The sequence below is a fragment of the Tachypleus tridentatus genome, chromosome 8, assembly GCF_004210375.1.
Source record: "Tachypleus tridentatus isolate NWPU-2018 chromosome 8, ASM421037v1, whole genome shotgun sequence".
Taxonomy (NCBI): domain Eukaryota; kingdom Metazoa; phylum Arthropoda; class Merostomata; order Xiphosura; family Limulidae; genus Tachypleus; species Tachypleus tridentatus.
In genome coordinates, this window is record NC_134832.1 from 159,355,891 (window position 1) to 159,379,200 (window position 23,310).

At 32.1% G+C, this 23,310-nt stretch overlaps 1 protein-coding gene across 1 annotated transcript; it reads right to left on the minus strand.

Moving 5' to 3' along the window:
* Positions 1 to 7,446: 7,446 nt before the first annotated feature.
* LOC143223820 (grpE protein homolog 1, mitochondrial-like) lies at positions 7,447 to 18,390 on the minus strand. The gene is made up of 3 exons (XM_076452297.1): positions 18,234 to 18,390; positions 12,776 to 12,947; positions 7,447 to 9,785 (listed from the first exon to the last, which is right to left on the minus strand). Exons 1-3 carry the CDS (start codon positions 18,329 to 18,331, stop codon positions 9,354 to 9,356), a joined length of 702 nt encoding a protein of 233 aa, XP_076308412.1. The 5' UTR covers positions 18,332 to 18,390; the 3' UTR covers positions 7,447 to 9,353.
* Positions 18,391 to 23,310: the final 4,920 nt, after the last annotated feature.

Sequence of the window (23,310 nt, forward strand, 5' to 3'; positions counted from 1 at the left end):
ATATAAAGTTAGAGAAGTGGAAATCACTGTTGACTCTTCATGCAAGTTTCAGATTCAATATAAAGTTAGAGAAGTGGAAATCACTGTTGATTCTTCATGCAAGTTTCACATTCAGTATAAAGTTAGAGAATGGAAATCACTGTTGACTCTTCATGCAAGTTTCAGATTCAGTATAAAGTTAGAGAAGTGGAAATCACTGTTGACTCTTCATGCAAGTTTCAGATTCAGTATAAAGTTAGAGAAGTGGAAATCACTGTTGATTCTTCATGCAAGTTTCAGATTCAAAGTATAAAGTTAGAGATAAAGTGGAAATCACTGTTGACTCTTCATGCAAGTTTCAGATTCAATATAAAGTTAGAGAAGTGGAAATCACTGTTGATTCTTCATGCAAGTTTCAGATTCAATATAAAGTTAGAGAAGTGGAAATCACTGTTGATTCTTCATGCAAGTTTCAGATTCAATATAAAGTTAGAGAAGTGGAAATCACTGTTGATTCTTCATGCAAGTTTCAGATTCAATATAAAGTTAGAGAAGTGGAAATCACTGTTGACTCTTCATGTAAGTTTCAGATTCAGTATAAAGTTAGAGAAGTGGAAATCACTGTTGACTCTTCATGCAAGTTTCAGATTCAATATAAAGTTAGAGAAGTGGAAATCACTGTTGATTCTTCATGTAAGTTTCAGATTCAGTATAAAGTTAGAGAAGTGGAAATCACTGTTGATTCTTCATGCAAGTTTCAGATTCAGTATAAAGTTAGAGAAGTGGAAATCACTGTTGACTCTTCATGCAAGTTTCAGATTCAATATAAAGTTAGAGAAGTGGAAATCACTGTTGACTCTTCATGCAAGTTTCAGATTCAGTATAAAGTTAGAGAAGTGGAAATCACTGTTGATTCTTCATGCAAGTTTCAGATTCAGTATAAAGTTAGAGAAGTGGAAATCACTGTTGATTCTTCATGTAAGTTTCAGATTCAGTATAAAGTTAGAGAAGTGGAAATCACTGTTGATTCTTCATGCAAGTTTCAGATTCAGTATAAAGTTAGAGAAGTGGAAATCACTGTTGATTCTTCATGCAAGTTTCAGATTCAGTATAAAGTTAGAGAAGTGGAAATCACTGTTGATTCTTCATGCAAGTTTCAGATTCAGTATATAAAGTTAGAGAAGTGGAAATCACTGTTGATTCTTCATGCAAGTTTCAGATTCAATATAAAGTTAGAGAAGTGGAAATCACTGTTGATTCTTCATGCAAGTTTCAGATTCAGTATAAAGTTAGAGAAGTGGAAATCACTGTTGATTCTTCATGCAAGTTTCAGATTCAGTATAAAGTTAGAGAAGTGGAAATCACTGTTGATTCTTCATGCAAGTTTCAGATTCAGTATAAAGTTAGAGAAGTGGAAATCACTGTTGACTCTTCATGCAAGTTTCAGATTGAATATAAAGTTAGAGAAGTGGAAATCACTGTTGACTCTTCATGCAAGTTTCAGATTCAATATAAAGTTAGAGAAGTGGAAATCACTGTTGATTCTTCATGCAAGTTTCAGATTCAGTATAAAGTTAGAGAAGTGGAAATCACTGTTGACAGATTCAGTATAAAGTTAGAGAAGTGGAAATCACTGTTGACTCTTCATGCAAGTTTCAGATTCAATATAAAGTTAGAGAAGTGGAAATCACTGTTGACTCTTCATGCAAGTTTCAGATTCAATATAAAGTTAGAGAAGTGGAAATCACTGTTGACTCTTCATGCAAGTTTCAGATTCAATATAAAGTTAGAGAAGTGGAAATCACTGTTGATTCTTCATGTAAGTTTCAGATTCAGTAAAAAGTTAGAGAAGTGGAAATCACTGTTAACTCTTCATGCAAGTTTCAGATTCAATATAAAGTTAGAGAAGTGGAAATCACTGTTGACTCTTCATGCAAGTTTCAGATTCAATATAAAGTTAGAGAAGTGGAAATCACTGTTGATTCTTCATGCAAGTTTCAGATTCAATATAAAGTTAGAGAAGTGGAAATCACTGTTGACTCTTCATGCAAGTTTCAGATTCAATATAAAGTTAGAGAAGTGGAAATCACTGTTGACTCTTCATGCAAGTTTCAGATTCAATATAAAGTTAGAGAAGTGGAAATCACTGTTGACTCTTCATGCAAGTTTCAGATTCAATATAAAGTTAGAGAAGTGGAAATCACTGTTGACTCTTCATGCAAGTTTCAGATTCAATATAAAGTTAGAGAAGTGGAAATCACTGTTGATTCTTCATGCAAGTTTCAGATTCAGTATAAAGTTAGAGAAGTGGAAATCACTGTTGACTCTTCATGCAAGTTTCAGATTCAGTATAAAGTTAGAGAAGTGGAAATCACTGTTGACTCTTCATGCAAGTTTCAGATTCAATATAAAGTTAGAGAAGTGGAAATCACTGTTGATTCTTCATGCAAGTTTCAGATTCAGTATAAAGTTAGAGAAGTGGAAATCACTGTTGATTCTTCATGCAAGTTTCAGATTCAGTATAAAGTTAGAGAAGTGGAAATCACTGTTGACTCTTCATGCAAGTTTCAGATTCAATATAAAGTTAGAGAAGTGGAAATCACTGTTGACTCTTCATGCAAGTTTCAGATTCAATATAAAGTTAGAGAAGTGGAAATCACTGTTGACTCTTCATGCAAGTTTCAGATTCAATATAAAGTTAGAGAAGTGGAAATCACTGTTGATTCTTCATGCAAGTTTCAGATTCAGTATAAAGTTAGAGAAGTGGAAATCACTGTTGATTCTTCATGCAAGTTTCAGATTCAGTATAAAGTTAGAGAAGTGGAAATCACTGTTGACTCTTCATGCAAGTTTCAGATTCAATATAAAGTTAGAGAAGTGGAAATCACTGTTGACTCTTCATGCAAGTTTCAGATTCAATATAAAGTTAGAGAAGTGGAAATCACTGTTGATTCTTCATGCAAGTTTCACATTCAGTATAAAGTTAGAGAAGTGCAAATCACTGTTGATTCTTCATGCAAGTTTCAGATTCAGTATAAAGTTAGAGAAGTGGAAATCACTGTTGACTCTTCATGTAAGTTTCAGATTCAATATAAAGTTAGAGAAGTGGAAATCACTGTTGATTCTTCATGTAAGTTTCAGATTCAGTATAAAGTTAGAGAAGTGGAAATCACTGTTGATTCTTCATGCAAGTTTCAGATTCAATATAAAGTTAGAGAAGTGGAAATCACTGTTGATTCTTCATGCAAGTTTCAGATTCAATATAAAGTTAGAGAAGTGGAAATCACTGTTGACTCTTCATGTAAGTTTCAGATTCAGTATAAAGTTAGAGAAGTGGAAATCACTGTTGACTCTTCATGCAAGTTTCAGATTCAATATAAAGTTAGAGAAGTGGAAATCTGTTGACTCTTCATGTAAGTTTCAGATTCAGTATAAAGTTAGAGAAGTGGAAATCACTGTTGATTCTTCATGCAAGTTTCAGATTCAGTATAAAGTTAGAGAAGTGGAAATCACTGTTGATTCTTCATGCAAGTTTCAGATTCAGTATAAAGTTAGAGAAGTGGAAATCACTGTTGATTCTTCATGCAAGTTTCAGATTCAGTATAAAGTTAGAGAAGTGGAAATCACTGTTGATTCTTCATGTAAGTTTCAGATTCAGTATAAAGTTAGAGAAGTGGAAATCACTGTTGATTCTTCATGCAAGTTTCAGATTCAATATAAAGTTAGAGAAGTGGAAATCACTGTTGATTCTTCATGCAAGTTTCAGATTCAGTATAAAGTTAGAGAAGTGGAAATCACTGTTGACTCTTCATGCAAGTTTCAGATTGAATATAAAGTTAGGAAAGTGGAAATCACTGTTGACTCTTCATGCAAGTTTCAGATTCAATATAAAGTTAGAGAAGTGGAAATCACTGTTGACTCTTCATGCAAGTTTCAGATTCAATATAAAGTTAGAGAAGTGGAAATCACTGTTGATTCTTCATGCAAGTTTCAGATTCAGTATAAAGTTAGAGAAGTGGAAATCACTGTTGATTCTTCATGCAAGTTTCAGATTCAGTATAAAGTTAGAGAAGTGGAAATCACTGTTGATTCTTCATGCAAGTTTCAGATTCAGTATAAAGTTAGAGAAGTGGAAATCACTGTTGATTCTTCATGTAAGTTTCAGATTCAGTATAAAGTTAGAGAAGTGGAAATCACTGTTGATTCTTCATGCAAGTTTCAGATTCAGTATAAAGTTAGAGAAGTGGAAATCACTGTTGATTCTTCATGCAAGTTTCAGATTCAGTATAAAGTTAGAGAAGTGGAAATCACTGTTGACTCTTCATGTAAGTTTCAGATTCAATATAAAGTTAGAGAAGTGGAAATCACTGTTGATTCTTCATGTAACTTTCAGATTCAGTATAAAGTTAGAGAAGTGGAAATCTGTTGACTCTTCATGCAAGTTTCAGATTCAATATAAAGTTAGAGAAGTGGAAATCACTGTTGATTCTTCATGTAAGTTTCAGATTCAATATAAAGTTAGAGAAGTGGATATCACTATTGATTCTTCATGTAAGTTTCAGATTCAATATAAAGTTATAGAAGTGGATATCACTATTGATTCTTCATGTAAGTTTCAGATTCAGTATAAAGTTATAGAAGCTAAGATCCCTGTTTATCACCCTGACACATTAGGGTTCAACATAACACATAAGCTTGTAGTTTCAAATTAATGGTGAGGAATTAAAGTTCTTTATCCACTAAACTGGAAATGTACATTTTTGAATTATCAATGAGTGTGTGAACAAAGTGAAAACTATATAAAAACAGTTGGTTTGGGTTGAGAATTTGTAGAGGACCAAACAACGTTTGGATCTTCTTCAGGTTCACAAAGAAAGAAAAAATAATCAAATATCATTTATTAACCTCAAAATTACAAGAACCAACACACAATTCAAAACAGAAATCCACCAAAAAATTACCCATACTGGACTATACATTCCTTTGGACTCGGCACATGAAACAAAACAAAAATTCAACATACTAAGAAACCAAATAAAAACAGCCATAAAACTATGCTCGCCAGATAAAATTAATGATGAATTAGACAAAATAAAACAATACTTCATCAACATCAATAAGTTTCCTCCACAAACTGTAGAAAACATTATACGCACACACCTAGACAGAAAGCAAAATCAACCAACAAAAGTAAATATATCTCACGAATCAAAAAATCAGGAAACCATATACGGCTGCATACCATATATTCACAACATCAGCAGAAAAATAACCAACATTTGGCAAAATCTAGTGACAAAATATGACATTCCAGTTAATACCAAATTTATTCAAAAACCAGGCACAAAACTGAGGTCCATACTGTGTAAAAAACTACACTGACAAACACCACACCAACATTATTTATAAAATACAATGTGATAACTGCAACTTCTATATTGGAGAAACAAGTAGAAAAATGGAAACCACATTCAAAGAACACAAAAACTCACCTTTACATGTTTTCAAACACTGCAAATCAAATAAACACAACATAACCATAGAAAACACCCAAATACTAAATAAAGAAACAAACATAAACAAATGCAAAATTAAAGAAGCTTTATGTATACAACAACTTAAACCCAAAATAAACCAATATAAAGGAACACCTTTATACCTATACTAATAAATATAATCAAACATCTAAGTATGCCCTCTACATTTCTAAACTCAGTTACGCAACACCCTTCAAACATGTGGTCAGCTATCGGTCAGTTACCGCTTTCTTTGTTTGTGAACCTGATGATGACAGAAGGTCAAAACGTTGTTCACTCCTCTGCAAAAAAAAATAAAAAAAAATCCTAACCCAAGCCAGCTGTTTTTATGTATATATATAAGTGGATTTTCTTGTCATCACTGATTAAGGTGAAAGTTAGTTGTCATATGATTTTTGTATTTTAATAACATTACACATTGGATGCGACCAAACCAATTTAACTGTATGTTGTTGTTTTTTTACTTTATCCAGATTTTGGAAAGCTTACAGTAAAGAGTTGCAGAACAATGTTAAGTATTATTTGAAATTCAATTTACCTTACGGTTTAGTGTCCTTTATAATCACAACTAAAAACCTTAAATCCAGTTGAATGAAACATGTTATGTATATTTATTTTAGAGTTGCAAGTTAGTTTTTACAACTAAATTACAAAATGTGTTGTTACATAGCTTTATATAATATATGTATACATATTGTCATTGTTCAATGTTGACCATTTTCTTAAGTTTGTTTTGTAAGCTTTAAATACTGTATATGTTGAGTACTTTTGGTGGTTAAGATACAACTTTGAACAGACATTATTCACAATATAATGACTAAACAGCTATACATTGGTGTTTTTGTTTTCAGTGTCCAGACAGTAATATATATAGTTTATGTTGTGTTACTATACCCTACATTTACACAATACAATAAGTACTTTAATACCAAATGATTAAAATTATTTTTAACAGTTTCTTTGATCAGTCAACTTATTCAAATCTTCATACTATTGTAAAATGCTTGGAATAAAGATACATAATCCAGTTTTATGATAAGATGATTAGTACTGACCACGTATTTACAAAAGTTACCTTTAGATTTATGCGGTTTCTAACTGGAATACCACAATATATTTTTCTAAAGTAATATTCCAATAACCATTCAAAAGAGTATACTTGTATTTATTAAACATGGTCAAGTAAATACATATATTTTATGTTCACAACTTGAAACAGGTGTAATGGTTAACAAAAATGGAATTTATTAAACATTTTTTTTTAAACCAAGTAATGATAATAAGGAATAAGGTTGGATTACGTTTGGTTACAGCCAAGACTGGATAATAGGTAAGTTTAGTTAATCTCTCATCAATGTAAGAAAGTAAAGTGTGGGCCACATATTTTGGTTTCACTAACCTGATGGTTATTTATACATACATGTTTATACACAAAAGTTAAAATGTATTTTAATCATTATCTCTCTTGAAGAAACTAATATTTTTATATCCAGAACACTCTACAATATGTTATTAAATCTTTAATGTAGGTAAAAAAAACACAGTTTTTAGATGTAATAAATGTAATTTATTTTCAAATAACTTATAATAACAAAAGCTTCAAGGTACTGAAAGTAATTATAAATTAGTGTCATTTTAGTTACAGCATGAAATTATTAGTAACTGCAAAGTATCATATTCTATTATCATACATCAGTTACAAATTAAGTTTCAGTTCCGTGATAGATGTTCACTGAGAAAATAAAATGTATTTTTTATAAGTTCAATGATAAAAAAAAAAGTTGTGATTAGATTTAGTTGATTTTAAGCAATGCAACTTAAAACCATTTTTATGTGATTATACCCAACGTGACAAGTATAACTCTTTCATAACATGTTATGAAGATCGTATCTGTTATTTTGTGACAAAGAAAATGTACTACAGCCACATAATGGAATAACCTTTATTCATTGTACAGGAATGAAACCTTCAGAAATTGTGTTTCTTTTCATATTTAACACTTCCCTGACAACTTCATAAAAATATTAGAAGAAACAGAATACACAACACTGTCATAGTACCTACAAACTTTTCTGACAACATATTTTACTAACCAAATATAAAGACTACATTTTCAAGCCCGTGTTTTTATAGTAGCATTATTTTGTGTGTACTAGAAAATTAAAATGGAAAAAAACTGAGAATCACAGGAACCCTAATCTTGAATGTTAGAACTTTTAATTATCTAAATATAGATGAATGTGACAAACTACTGCTTGAAACACCTTATTAAACTTTTTACAATAACTTCACTCATTTCTACAACAGCTTGTCTCATAATTATAAGTTACACTGAACAAAAATATAAACGTCCCATGTGAAATATTGGTGTCACATGAAGAGTATCACCCAAAGTTAGTGTATACTCCTTTTACTTGTACAAAATGGATATTTCTCTGGATTAGTATCCCAAAGTTGAGTCCACTACTGCCTGTGAGCATTTGCTCAGTGATGCGTTAATTTCACTGAGTGCATGGGTGTGGCATATCCAGACGCTGCTCAAACAGAATGAGCAGTACTCTGACACTCCTTATACTGGGGACAATAAAAGGCCACCTCAAAATGTCAAATTTTGACAAAAGCAGCAATGCCTCAGATGACTCCAGTCATGCGGGAACGTGCCATTGGCATGTTGGAAGCAGGAATGTCCACCAGAGCGGTCACTGAATGTTCACTATCTGACGATAGGATGATTGAGAGTTCAACAGATGGGCAGTACTGCAAATCGACCTCATCCACGTCTGACCACCCCAGCACAGGATCGCCACATCCGGCTTGTTCACATGGAGATGGTGGTGTTATGGTGTGGGCAGGCATCGTGTATGGGCAAAGAACACAATTGCACTTCATTGAGGGGAACTTGAATGGGCAACGATATCGGGATGAGATTCTCAACCCAATTGTAGTGCCGTTTGTCTGGCAGCATAATGTCACCTTCCAACATGACAATGCCTGACCACATGTTGCCAGGATCTGCACCCAGTTCCTTGAAACTGAGCACATTCCAGTTCTGGACTGGCCTGCGTATTTGCCAGACATGTTGCCCGTAGAGCATCTTTGGGATGTTCTGGATCAACGTGTTCGCGACCGTGTTCCAGTTCTGGATAATGTGCGTCAGCTCCGTGTGGCACTCCAGCAAGAATGGAATAACATCCCACAGGCCACCATAGACAACCTGGTGAACTCCATGTGAAGGAGATGTGTTGCTCTGACAGAAGCAAATGGTGGACACACAAAATACTGAACAGTGAATTTCTTCAACCTGACCCCTACCATGTTTGAAGGAGAGACAGTCCTGTTCATATGCCAATGTCAAGAGGTAATGGACAGTGATTTGAAGATTATTCAATAACAAGAATTGTGGTTGATTTCATATATTGCATGTCCCTAATGTTAATAAAAACTCAAAAGTCTGACATGGGGCGTTTATATTTCTGTTCAGTATATATTCCACTTTTACTTCAATTAACTGTATTTAATATTTTTGTACAATCTTTATTATATTATCTGGTCAAACCTTGCATGATTTTTTGTGGAGGGGATTATGGTAAACAAATGAACACAGTGTCCAACTGATAAACCAATGTATTTCATGATACAGCCAATTAGACTGGTAATTTAATTACTGGAATAATGTTGAATTTTGATCTTTATATGTATTTGACATTGCTGCTGGTGTGTCTTAAGTCTCGTTTTATAAGAAAGAAATCAATGAAAAAGCTGTTTCATAAACTATAAATGTTCTCTTTAATAAACTATTACATTTTTACTGACACTTTAGTAACAACTACATATCATTATGCTGAACCCTGAACTACCCCTACTAGTGCCGGACGAATCGTTCTCTCATTCAGTTTATAACCAATTTTGGTTACGATGAAAACAGTCCCAGGCTCCTTTGAAGGGTCTTGTTGTTGGAACAGTGCTTCATGTTGGTTTGGGTTGAATTTTTCTCCCTGCGGATTAATCTGATTGAGACCGTGTCTCTTGAAGACATTTTGTAGTTGGGCTTCTGTCATTTTCAGACCTTCGTACAAATTTTTTAGGTTAGGATTTTCACTGGTCAAGGAATCTTGGGGAACACTTTCTACTGCTTTACTCAATACATCAGCAATGTCCAGTAAGTCTTTACAAAAGTTCTGTATACCAAACTGTTTGGCCTCTTCTATCTGTTTCCTCATCCTCTGCCTTAAATTTTCATTTTCTGCTAAGGCCCTCTTGTATTTATCCTACAAGTAACACAAAGATAAATCATTTTACAGACAAATATTAATAGTGTAGTTTATATAAACTGATATCATAACAAGAAAGCACACCTCTCTCCATTATACTAATAGAACTAATAAAATGTATTGGTGATAAGAAGTGCAGTTTTAGATGCACTGATCTAATTACTAAATATTTCCAAAACTTCTGTAAAACTCATCTGTTACTTGCAAATTCAATTCAAAGTTTTGAATTATATGACAAACACTTTTTGGTAAACACACAATTTAGGTAAAATTAGATTGCGAACACCTTAAATGTGAAATTTTAATATGAAACATTTTAAACCTTGGAACCTCTGAAAAGGTTTTAAAAACCTCACCAGGGATAGTCGAAAGTTGTGGAAGGACTATTAAAAGATTTGTAAAGTCATTTAACAAAGTTTAGAATTTCTTGGGATAGTCCACGTGGTTTCATTGAGGGAAAATCTTTCCCTACAAATCTTTTGACATTCTTTGAAAATGGTAATGTATATGTAGGTGAGTGTAATAGTGTAGACTGGTGTATCTGGATTTTTAAAAAACATTTGACAAGGTGCAACACAAAAGGCTTCTAAAGCAATCGGCTCTGTAAGTGTGGAGGATAGCAAATCGGATAAAAGAGTGGCTGGATGTGTGTGTGTTTTATAGCAAAGCCACATCAGGCTACCTACTGAGTCCACCGAGGGGAATCAAACCCTAATTTAAGTGTTGTAAATCCATAGACTTACTGCTGTACGACAGGGGACCTGACTAGAAGAATGCAGAGGGTTGGGGTTCAGTCAAACTGGATTAATGTTGTAAGTGGGGTACCTCATAGGTCAGTTTTATGCCCTTTGCTCTTTTTGGCTTACTTTAATGACAGATGAAGGAATGGTCAATAAATTTGTTATTTTTACTGATGATATTAAGGTCTTGAGTGTTGCTAGCTGTCAAGAGGAAGCTGTTGTTTTACATAAGGATTTAGGCCATTTGTGAAGTCAATATCAAAATAAAATTGACTACCAAACTTGCTAGATTGATGTGGTATCTTATTAACATGTCCCAGATGAGGCTGTTTACTAGCAGTCCTACTAATATTCATTAATAAATCAATGTAAGCAGCCATGACTTCATCTAGAAGTTACTGATTATTCGTGAGGAAGACATCACTGTATAACAAGTGTAGGTTTCTTTATATTAAGTTTTACAGAATCGTAGCAGCATTTCAGTTTTCAAAAACCTACAATTTGACCCTTTCATTTCCGAATTCATTTTCAGATACATAATAAGAAACAAAAACACATTTTAATACTATATTACTCATCTTAAAGAAAACTGATTAGGTCTGAAGAGAAATACCTTTTCTTGAAGGCAGTAAAAAACTACCAAACTCTCAAGTGTTCTGGATAGAAACACACATGTTCCCATCATGTTGAAAACATTAAAATAGTTTTTAAGAAACAGCACACACTATGGGTTTGTAGGTGTTGAGTGCTACCCAAATTTTTGACATTGGACCTCACATAAATCTACTTCTGTTAATTGAGACAGGAACAAAGAAGGTCCACAACCAGTTTGGTATAATACAGTTTATAAAACATTTCTAATTATCACATTAGAAAGTTATCAGTTGTGAGTGGCATAATGTTTTTTAAACAGAAAATACTAGCCAGGATTCACAATTATGTTCTTTTCATTCAAGAATGGCTAGAAATAATACAAACATTTAATCTAAATAGCTTAAATCTCATAACATTATGCATTTATATATATTATATTGGCCTTCCAGTTGTGCCTGGCTAACAGTTATAATGATGTAGTATACTTTCATTCATGTTACCGTATCCAATATTATAAAACCTTCAATCCTTACAAAGTGACATGTCTTAGCTGTGCTTTAGTATTTTGTAATATATAGTCACATTTCTATTATTATACACGTGTATATACATTATTACTATTTACAAACAAGTTTTTAAACACAGAACAGTGAATAAGAAAATAAATCAAAAAAATTATTTTTCCTTGTTACAACCTTTGTATTAGGCTGCTGCTTGTTATAGCACAGATAATTTGTACAAAATTAAACTTCATATTCTGACATTACAAACACAAAATCTGAACCAGTGGTGCATCTAATATACCATGAGATACACATAAAAACTCAGTATTTAGGGTTTTGTTTCATATTCACTTTTAAATTAAGAAATTAAATAACATATAATACTACAATCTGAATTATAAATTAAACACCACACTTACTGACATAAATCCATAAAATTTTGAATGCAAGTCAAGAAACACAATGACATGGGTTTAACTTGTAACCCACAGCAATAGGGTTAAGCACAAAGAATTCCATGTAAATATAAATATTTATGTTACCACATACACTTAAGTTAAGCAATAGGTAAATCCCCCCCCCTAGGTAATATTAGCTAGACATGACTGGAAAGTCAATATAATAATAATATATATAGTGTTATGAGACTTACGCTACTTAGACTAAACAGTTGTATTTTTGTGTTATAATATGTAGTTATTCAAACACAAAAAAGCATAATTTATATTTTCTTTGTTGTTGTTTTTACGATGATTACAAGGTTGGTCAAGTGACAAACCCCACATACTTAAGGGTATAGAAATTAAAATATAAACTCTTACTCAAAATAAAAATTTGAAATGTATTTTGGAGGTTTTAGAGATTACACAAATAATATTTGCAATTTTTGTGACAAAAATTTGTTTTTTAAACATAACATGAAGTCACTTTACACTGAAACTAGTAATGAAAATATTTTATTACATATCTGATTTTTTGAACACAAAATAAACTTTACTAAAAGTCAACCAAGTTTTGTGAAGGTATTTCAAAAGTTATAGTTAACGTGCAATGTGTAGATGAACTCTAGTACATTATAACAAGCTCACAACAAGAGTTAATTACTATCTATGTACGCTTATTCTTTTGGTCTGTTCTACACAATTCTTACATCAATTTCTTTAATTTTTTCAATAAGCTTTTTGTTTTCTTCCTCAAGAGGGTTTACTGGGGCTTCTGCAGCATGCTGGTTTGCCTCTACTGGATCCCCCCCTTCAGGAGGCTTTTCTTTAGGGCTGGTCTTTTCACTGGATGCTGTGGTTGAACAGATCCTCACTGATGAACTGAATAAAATAAAAATTCATTAAAGTTTTATGACTTTTGAGACAGTAACATTGCAAAGTTTATCAATTATTACACTAGGTAACACAAAGTTTGTTCCTGGATAGTATATGTTATTTCTCAATTGCTTATGTTGTAAAAGTACAGAAAATGGCCATTATTCCCTTCAAACTTTGCTTTGTGACCTGGATAATGAAATTTAGAAATTAATCTATTTTCTATGTTAAAATGGGCAAATTTGCACATTTTCATTTACATAACGTCTGAATAAAACAACATATGAATCAAGATTTACATGTATTTATACTAAAGTTATATAAAAATGAACAAAAATGTTTAGAAGTGAGTTTTTTGAGATTTGCGTTGTAATGCAAATCATTTTCACATATCAGTCCCCAATTATATTATCCCATCATGTTTTTGTTATACACCCCAGGTCAAAAAAGCAAAGTTTGAAGAGAAAAATAGGTCATTTCATTTACTTTAGGCATAAGCAATTGGGAAATAAAACTTTCTGTCCAAGAACAAGAAAAAATGAAAATTTAGTTACATATTGTTATTATTATAAAGGAGGTTCCCAACACTTACAGAAATGGTGTTACTGTCTAAACCTTTTTTCTATTTTCTAAACATGGTTTAAACTGCCTCATGAAGGGATTTTTCCAGAAATATTGCAAATAAAGTTTTCATATCAGACGTGTTTTATCAACTTTGAGCATTTCTTCTCATTATTTCAAAAACAGTGCTACTGTAATTTTGTTTTATTTGGAGGGATAAAATTTATGTACATTTTAAAATGTTCATGTACCTTTCAGGTCCATCACTACAAATAATGTTCTTGGTGTCTAAATCATAATAAAATACAATATAATTTCTTCAGCACGTATATCTGTCTTTGTGAAACTGATGACTTTATGCTGATTGATAGAGACATACATAGCTTTCATTCTGTGTTCTTAACAGAGAGTAAGAATGGAAGATTATGTGTTTGTTTTTTTTAATATTGCTCAAAGCTACACCAGGGCTATCTGTCCCTAATTTAGCAATGTAAGACTTGAGGGAAGGTAGCTAGTCATCACCATACACTGCCAACTCTTGGGCTACTCTTTTACCAACGAATAGCGGGATTGACTGTCACATTATAATGCCCCCATGGCTGAAAGGGCGAGCATGTTTGGTGTCACGGAATTCGAACCTGTGACCCTATGATTAAGAGTCGAACTCCCTAACACTCTGGCCGTGCCAGAGTGAGATTATGTGTTCTGTTCGGTGATTAATTCTATAAATAATAATTAACATAATGTATTTGTTTTCCAAGACATGCTGAAATAAACTCTCCCAGCATTAACTCCTGGGTCTGTCACTACAGTACAGCATGTAATTCTAAGAACTTGTGTTAACTACTACATTATTATATTCAGTACTAATAAGGCCTATCAGCCAGTACCGAGACTGATTAAACACATTAAAATGTGACAGATATTGTTGGGGTCTAAGTTCTATTTACATCATCAACTGTTAAGGTGTCAAATAGATTACATAAGTGAATTGTAATTATTACCAATTTCATTTAAGTCACAAACCAGATTTCATAGGATAAGAATTAATAACAATATATAATATTTTTTTACAATTTACTATTTCATGATTTTTCATTACTATTTTCAATTAATTCCAGTTTGTTCAGCTTAACTGGTCATTGGAACGTAAAGAAAATGATCAAAATTAGGGTTTCCAATTATTTTAAACATCCAAGTAGCTGAAATTATTGTTAGTACAGTTGTTTCAAATTCTTATTATTATTTCTTTGATAAATTCAAGTTTTTCAGCTTTAGGTCAACTCAGTTTTGTGTTAACAATCAGCTCTGGGCCAGCACGCTCAAGTGATTATAATCAGCTCTGAGCCAGCAGTCTGATGATTACAGAGGTCTCAGTTTGATTCTCGTTGTCATCAAAAATAACAATGTTTTGGAACAAGGAACTTACTGGCCCCTCTAGTGAGTACAATCAGCTCTGAGCCAGCAGTCTGGTGATTACAGAGGTTTCAGTTTGATTCTCGTTGTCATTAAATATAACAATGTTTTGGAACAAGGAACTTGCTGGCCCCTCTAGGCTGTCCCATCCTCAAAACTAAACTATTACATAAGAGAACTTAAAGCTAACCATTATTATATATAAAGTTTTCTCTTACACTCATTTATATTTACTACCTTCACAACATCCAAGGGCAACACATTCCAGAGGTCAACCACTCTCTTAAGAAAATGAAACTTAGGAAAACTCCTACCTCACCAAAATTTGTTTCCTTATCTTATTATCCTTTCCATTAAGTATGAAAAAACATTATGCTTTAACACCTACAATTCCTTTTACACACTTAAACACTGCAATCATATCCTCTTTGTCTTCAAAAAAGAAAACATCATGTGACAACTCTTTTATTCCAGACACCATTCTAATGACCATCCTTTGAACTCTTTCCAACAATTCAGTCTTTCCTATGGTGCCAAGACTGAACACAGTACTCCAAATGTGGCCTAACCACTGACCTATACAATAAAATTATAACCTCTTTAGACTCGTATTCAATATTTCTGTAAATAGAATATAAAATCCTATTTGCCCTACCACTAGCAACAGCACACTGCTTGGATAGCTTAAAGGACTGATAAACCATTACACGAAAATCTCTATTTCTTGACAACTGTTAAGGTTATTCCAATCCAAGTTATACTATACTTGTTATTCAAATTATGATAACCCACATGCATTACCTTATATTTATCATAATTAAACCCATCTGCCATTTATTTCCCCAACTAACTAAATGATCTAAATCCTTTTGTAAATCAGAAGCATCCTCTTCACAACCAGAAACACACAAGACCTTAATATCATCTGTAAATGTAATCTATTAACCATTCCTTCATCTATGTCATTAATGTAAATCAAAAAGAGTGAATGTTTTTGATCCTACAAATTTTATCACTTTTCTTCCAAAAATGTTCAAAGTGTAACCACATGCATTCTATTCTAGTTTGTATATCAAATATAATTACATTTCATTTCCTTGTTGAGTACTGAACATTCATTATACATTTTTATATTGTTAGTATAGAACTTGTATTTAAGACTGCAGTTACTATGGTGGACGAACCTCAAAAGATATTACTGGATTTACAGCAGAAAATACTGTTAACACCAAGGATACCCAACTGATAAAACAATGCATTTTAAATTTTAAAAATTAGAAATGTAACAAAAAAGCATATCTAATTAGCTATACTGATGGCCAGATTAATTTGTAGTTTCAATTTAAGCACACAGAATATTCAGAAGTTATTATTTATCAAATCATGACTTTTTAACCAATTTTTAAGGCAAGAAAGATTTATAATGAACAGAACAGAACTTTGAATAACTCAAGATTATGTCAAACAAACAAAAAATGAAATTGTATCCAAGTATACTAAGATTTTATTATTTTATCCTTAATAATACATTTTAGTGGATAATTTATTGTATGTTCCTTCTGAATATTTTAAAATAAATTTCAAGTTTTTCTTTACCCAAGACAGTGACTTTGAAGGGCTTTTTTTTTGTTTTGTTTTCTACAGTAATAAATGTAGCCTTATCATGCTGGACAATGTCTCTCACTTATAACCACTGCTAAGACATTAGTTTTCTCAACCTGCACTTTAACAGAACTCTCGGCTACATTTTCCATATTGTAATCATAGTTTGCTAGATCATTCTAAAATTCTTACAAACAGCCAAATACTTTCTTTGCAAGTAGACACGACTACTGATGTTCCCTTTGAAGAATTTATCTAGTAATGGTCATACACTTCTGGCAGTCAAAAAATATTTGTTTATATATTTGAATAATTTTCCAAATATTTTTTCCATCTAGAAAGCTCTTAATATTTCTTTATTTTTTCAAAGACTCATCAAACTCATGTATTCTCAAATGTTTTGAAAAAAAAAATTATTTAAAACAAGGAATAACATATTCAATGAAATGACACTTGATGACAAAACTAGTCAACATGGTCTCCATTTTTATTTTTAAACAAAACTGTGTTGAGAGAGGATACATGATATTATAGGCCTAACAGTTAATAATATAATAGTTTCTAGTGAGAACAGTAGGACTAGGGGACACAAATATGTAAATAAATTTTGATAGGGTAACAGTCATCTTCAGCTAAGACTGTTTTATTTTTCAGTGTGGTTGGCCTTTGGAATGGGTTGTCTTCAGATGTTGAAGAAACAGAAAATGTAAAATAAAGCTTATTAAGTATATGAATAGCAAGGGCTCATATTAAGTAGTTTTTTCTAATTTATTCATTTATTTATAGTTTTCAGTTTAGTTTAGAGGATGGAACAGCCAAGATTGACCAATAGATCCCATGTTTTCTCAAACCACTGTTATAAAACATGCTGACATCTATTGTAGAGGACCACTTGTTATCCATCCATTATTAATATTCAAGTCAGTTCTAAACAAGTCAAAATGAATTTAAAAAACAGATGGCTATGAGAACACAACAGTTATGAAAAAAAATACTATAATAATTTATCAACAGGCACTTTCTGGTAGTTTTTTTGTACATAGTGACACATCTTTCAATCGTATCCCAAAGTTTCATTTAAAAAAAACATAGCATTCAAGTATGGTGTTTGTTTGTTTTTTCATTTCGTCTGTAATTATTACCACAGATAGTTACTGACTAGTTATATCTACTAACAGAGAAGTATATATGTATAGTGTTTTTTACTAGATATCTGACCATTTTTTTAAAATACTTGAAAACTAACTGGCCCAAAAAATAAATATTCAAGGCCTGTATTTTAAGTTTAGCTATCCACACATATGGTAACAATCTACGTAACCAAGAGTTTAGAGTAAATCACATGATATACCGGCTTATGCAATAATATACCAATATTAGTATTATCACTACTATCAACTGCATACACGCGCTGTTGCAGTCTCATTGTCTTCAATCAGTAACGATAAATTTGAAGTCATATGAACTTAATTATATAATACTGTTAATTATTAATGCTTACAAACATTACGAACCATAGTGATATAATACTAGCACTGCCACCAGCAGGCCGTAAACTGTAACATTTTAAATAATTAGGTTATGTAAAGAATGACTAAAATAATATTCATAAGTTGTATGAGCACGTGGCAGTATCAAAGAAACATTAATTAATAAATAATTCAGCTTCTTAACTTTAAGTCTTTAATAGTATTAATACAAATGAATAATTACCTTCTTGAAGAACCATACAAAATATTTTTAGAAAACCTAGGAGCAAGACTATAAAACCGTCTCGCAAGACTAATGCAAGAAGACACCGTTGCTGCCATATTTTTTTTTGTCCAAATAACAGCGCCCTCTCAACGTAATAAAACGTTTATTATAATAATTATATCCCACAAGCTACGCAGTGGGCCATGCAGTCTTAACAGTGGTCTTTTTTCAATTTGATAGATTCTGATTAATTTAAGATTCTACCAAAGATCATGTGTTGACCTAGTATTCCTGAAGCATTTTAATATCATAATTAATAATTACAGTAAATTAAAAAAAAATTATATTTTCAGCTAATTATAGCAGACTGTCCCAATTTTAATTTAATGTTACAAATCAAGTGTATTAAAATACATTAAATATTTACAAAATATGGTAACTATCTTCCGCTTTATACCGGAAGGATTAGTGGGGTAAACTACACAAAACTTAACTCAGCGGACAGTCACAGTCAGACGTTTCCCTTTAAGTAATCAATATTAAATTAAAATAGTATATACAGGATCTCACATGAGTTTGTTGAAAGGAAGACATCTTCGTCAGTTAACAAGTCTAGTGTTCTAATTTAAGTGAAATGTCTGACTTATATGACTAGCACTAACCATGTGACTGATTATTTTCATTTTGGAGGAGAAGAGACCGTAACCTCTAGATACTACTTGCTCTTCCACTGGAAAATACAACGGCGGTTGACCTTTTTAGACGACGTGCAACATTACAGTAATACTACCTGCAGATAGAACATATATTAGAAGATCATAAAGGAACTAGGGCAGTGGTTCCCAACCAGGGGTGCTCGCATCCCTGGGGGTGCGTGATAGCGTTCCAGGGGGTGAGAGATAACATTTGTTTTGGCCACCTTCATCTTTATTTTTAAATAAATAATTGCTGTGAGAGGTGCGAGAACATGTTAAATTTTTTTAGGGGTGCAGGGCATAAAAAAGGTTGGGAACCATTGAACTAGGGTATCTAAAATGAAGCCAACATGAGTGAAAAATGCGTAAACTAAGTATAAACCACATATTTTGAAATATTCTGCATTAAAATAGCAAGATAAGCATAATATACCTGTATACTACACGTATTCTTCCCGCTATGTTTCTGGCTTGTTCTCAAGCAGACGATTAAATTTTACTTTTAAAACAGTTAGTTTTGGACTTAGGATATGACCACGAAGCGCATATAATTTCTCCCATCTATGTACGTGTTTCCATACAGTGTAAACAATACCATTCATAAATAAATAACTATAATCCTGAGAAATAAACACGAAACAATCTATCATTCGTTTCACCACTGTCACTTTGTAACACTGATTTCAATTAGTTCTAACCTTTATTAGTAATATCTGACTACTAAACAGAAAACCTTTTAGTTCATAAATGAAATGATAAAATTAAATAATGTTCAGAAATGAAATAATATATATATATACACGTAAATAAAAGATGTTTTGAATAACAAGTACTAAACATAAATAACAAAATAACTTCCCCAAGAAGTTAAAAAAAAATCAAAATAACCGTAACTTGAACATCAAACTCTGTAACTATAATTTAGGCCAAGCATGGCCACTTGGGTTAAGGAGTTCGACTCGTAATATGAGGATTGCGGGTTCGAATCCCCGTTGCACCAAACATGCTCGCCCTTGCAGCCGTGGGGGCGTTATAACTGACGTCCAATCCCACTATTCGTTGGGAAAAGAGTAGCCCAAGAGTTGGTGATGGGTGGTGATGTCTAGCTGCCTTCCCTCTAGTCTTACACTGCTTAATTAAGAACAGCTAGCGCAGGTAGCCCTTGAGTAGCTTTGCGCGAAATTCAAAACAAACAAACAAACTATAATTTAATAGTAACACATTTTATGATGAAATAATAAGCACTGGTTCGATGAAAATGAAACACTTTCAAAGCATACAATAAAACTGTATAGAATAATCCATTTAAGTATGATTTAAGATATAACATTATAGAAATGAAGTAAAATAAAACCCTTATTAATATACGAAAGGAAATACAATACACATAGGAAATAAAATTATATAAATAAATATAAGTAAAATCTTTATTAATGAAAAATACAAAAGATATATAAATAAATAATAATGACGAAAATAAAACCTTTAACAATGTAGTACTACTTGATACAAGAATAAAGAACTTTTAAATAATGCATAGTACGAAAACAAAATCTTTAACATTGACAATTACATATTAAAATAACTTTACCAAAATTATTTGCTCCCTTTAGAAAAGTATAAATTAACACCCTATGTTTAAATAAACTATTTAAAATATATTTTAAAAATGGTCAACGCCAGGCTCCTTTGTCATCTTTAGATGAAAACACATCAAAATAATATTTTGCTCAATTACAAATGAAATGGGACTAAAATTATAAGAAATAATCGAATTAATATATTTTTTACATTGGTTTGTCTTTGAATTTCGCGCAAAGCTACACGAGGGATATCTGCACTGGCCGTCCCTGATTTAGCAGTGTAAGACTAGAGGAAAAGCAGCTAGTCATCACCACCCACCACCAACTCTTAGACTACTATTTTACCATCACAATTATAACTCCCCCACGCCTGAAAAAGGCGAGAATGTTTGGTATCACAGGGATTCGAATCCGCGACCCTCAGATTATGAATCGAGTGTTTAACCATCTGGCCATGCCGGGCTATCTTTACATTAGTCTTGAAGAACGAAACACTAAAACATTAAACGAAACCCTCTAAAATATAATCCACAAAACGAAATACAAGAAAAACTTTAAACTTTAAAGCAAACCACTCTCATTAAATCAATACACATAATATTCAAATTGTTTATTGAACAATTGTTTATTGTACCTTGTTGATGTGTCTTTCTACTTCAGTTTTTCATTACAGTCTTTCGGTACCTCTTTAAATGTACTGTAATAGTCTCCTCTACACGTCTCTTATAGCTTCATGGATTTTTCTTCAATAAGAGTTATTTTTGTTCTTATTTATTCTTTAAATATTATGTCTGTTTCTTTTAACTCCTCTCTTAAAATTTAACCTATTATCTCTTGATCTTTTAATTTTTCTATCTCTTACTTATTGGTTTCCTTTTCAAATTTTTGTATTTTTTCTTGGTCTTCTTTGACAGTTTTATCATTTCCAGTTTCGCTTCTTCGAAGTTGAACTTTAGTCAAAGACAAAGTTTTATTTTCTCCAAAATACTACCACTTATGACACTAATTGTAATGTGTTTTGTCACCAAATGAGTTCTTTTGGATTATTTGGTAAAAAATAATACTAAGTCCGGTCTACGTTACGATAAAACGGGAATTAATTTCTTATACAATGTTTCAACAGGCTATGAATATGATCCTTTGGACACGAGTTGCAGGTTAAAGTTCACAAACAACACTGCAACAGAAATTCCAAGGTTAATGATGCCTATTTCGAGTTTACAAGTAACTCGGGTTAAAAATTGTACAACTAAATTAATCAGTTAAACTGATGCGATAACATTCAATTCTAAAAACTGAATCACTCATTTAAAACTGAATGACTTCTCGTTAACTACTTACTGACTAACTGAACTGACTCAATCCAATCCAATTTGTGGCAGTATTTTAGGTTTAAGACTTTTTCAGCCTTAAAGAAAATCTGGATCCTGAAAGACAACCTGGAATGATTAGAAACTTTGATTTCTCTTCACCCCGTGTAATGAAAGGTTTAAACCAAATGGATGTGTAAGATGTATAAGGTGTAAAATGTAAGATGTAAGATGTAAGATGTGTAAGATGCAAGGTGTAAGATGTGTAAGATGTAAGATGCAAGATGTAAGATGTAAGGTGCAAGATGTAAGATGTGTAAGATGTAAGGTGTGTAAGGTGTAAGATGTTAGATGCAAGGTGTAAGATGTAAGGTGTGTAAGGTGTAAGATGTAAGATGTGTAAGATGTAAGATGCCTTTGGGCTTAATTTTATTTAAACGCAAAAAGTGTTTTGATGGAACCTGTTATTCATACTTATAACATTCTCGCCTTTTAATTACTGCACGAATTTTCCAAAACATAATATCATACTCATACTAGCAAACTGCTAGATTAATACATGGAACATGTAGCTTATAACATACTAGCAAACTGCTAGATTAATACATGAAACATGTAGCTTATAACATACTGTTTCTAACTCCTGCCGAAATTACTTTCATAACCTTCTCTGTGGCAATGATCCCATAATTTGCTGCCACCTATAATCCATCAAACGTAACACAGTTTTTCATTTCAGACGTCATAAGATATATAATCTTTTGCAGAATTTAGCTGAGCTAAGACATTTCAACAAACATTTTCATCAGACACGATTAATACTTGTGCAACTCTCTCATCATATATAGAATCTGACATACTTTCTGAGCACAGAGGGGAATATCTTAGGTAGCATACTCTTTCACCATTAGATCAAATAGTAATTCTCTCGTATCAAAAAATGCAGTTAGTGGCTCATAAAGCTATGGCCGCAATGTTCTTTCAGTCATTGATTTTTCAAACACCATCCTAACGTTTGAATAAATCCAATATTAAGTAGCTATTTCTTTCAGTATCACTCTACTTGATAGCTCAGAAAGCAAAATTGGACAAGCCCCCTCGATCACATTTATCTTATGATCAAAAATCTGCCCTAAATGTGTAATAATCAAATGAAAATCGTCCAATATACACCATACATGGTAATTTATTGTACCATCCAATGTCTTGGAAGGCAAGGATTACATTGCTGTGCAACTGAATTTTCAAACTCCTAGCTACGAGTTTCAGTTGTGCAATATACTTTTACATTTAATGATAGAATTTTCTCACCTGGACCATTGTGAGCAGCTAGATAAGCATCATGGTCTTCGTCTTATTTATAGATTTTTATCTCAGACTCTTGATGTAACCATTGAATAAAAGGTTTGTTTATGACATATGAATGCAGTTCATCAACAAATTATAACATCTGTGTAAATTGGATGTAGGAAGATATTAAATATTTACTAATCCTTTATACACTTAG

What these genes read in the sequence shown, in the direction of transcription:
- LOC143223820 (XM_076452297.1), bottom strand. Translation starts at nt 18,331, where the DNA reads ATGGCAGCAACGGTGTCTTCTTGCATTAGTCTTGCGAGACGGTTTTAT. An exon ending in TTGTATGGTTCTTCAAGAAG is followed by an intron (nt 12,948 to 18,233) that starts GTAATTATTCAT and finishes TATTTTATTCAG; the next exon opens with TTCATCAGTGAGGATCTGTT. An exon ending in AAAAAATTAAAGAAATTGAT is followed by an intron (nt 9,786 to 12,775) that starts GTAAGAATTGTG and finishes TGTTACTTGTAG; the next exon opens with GATAAATACAAGAGGGCCTT.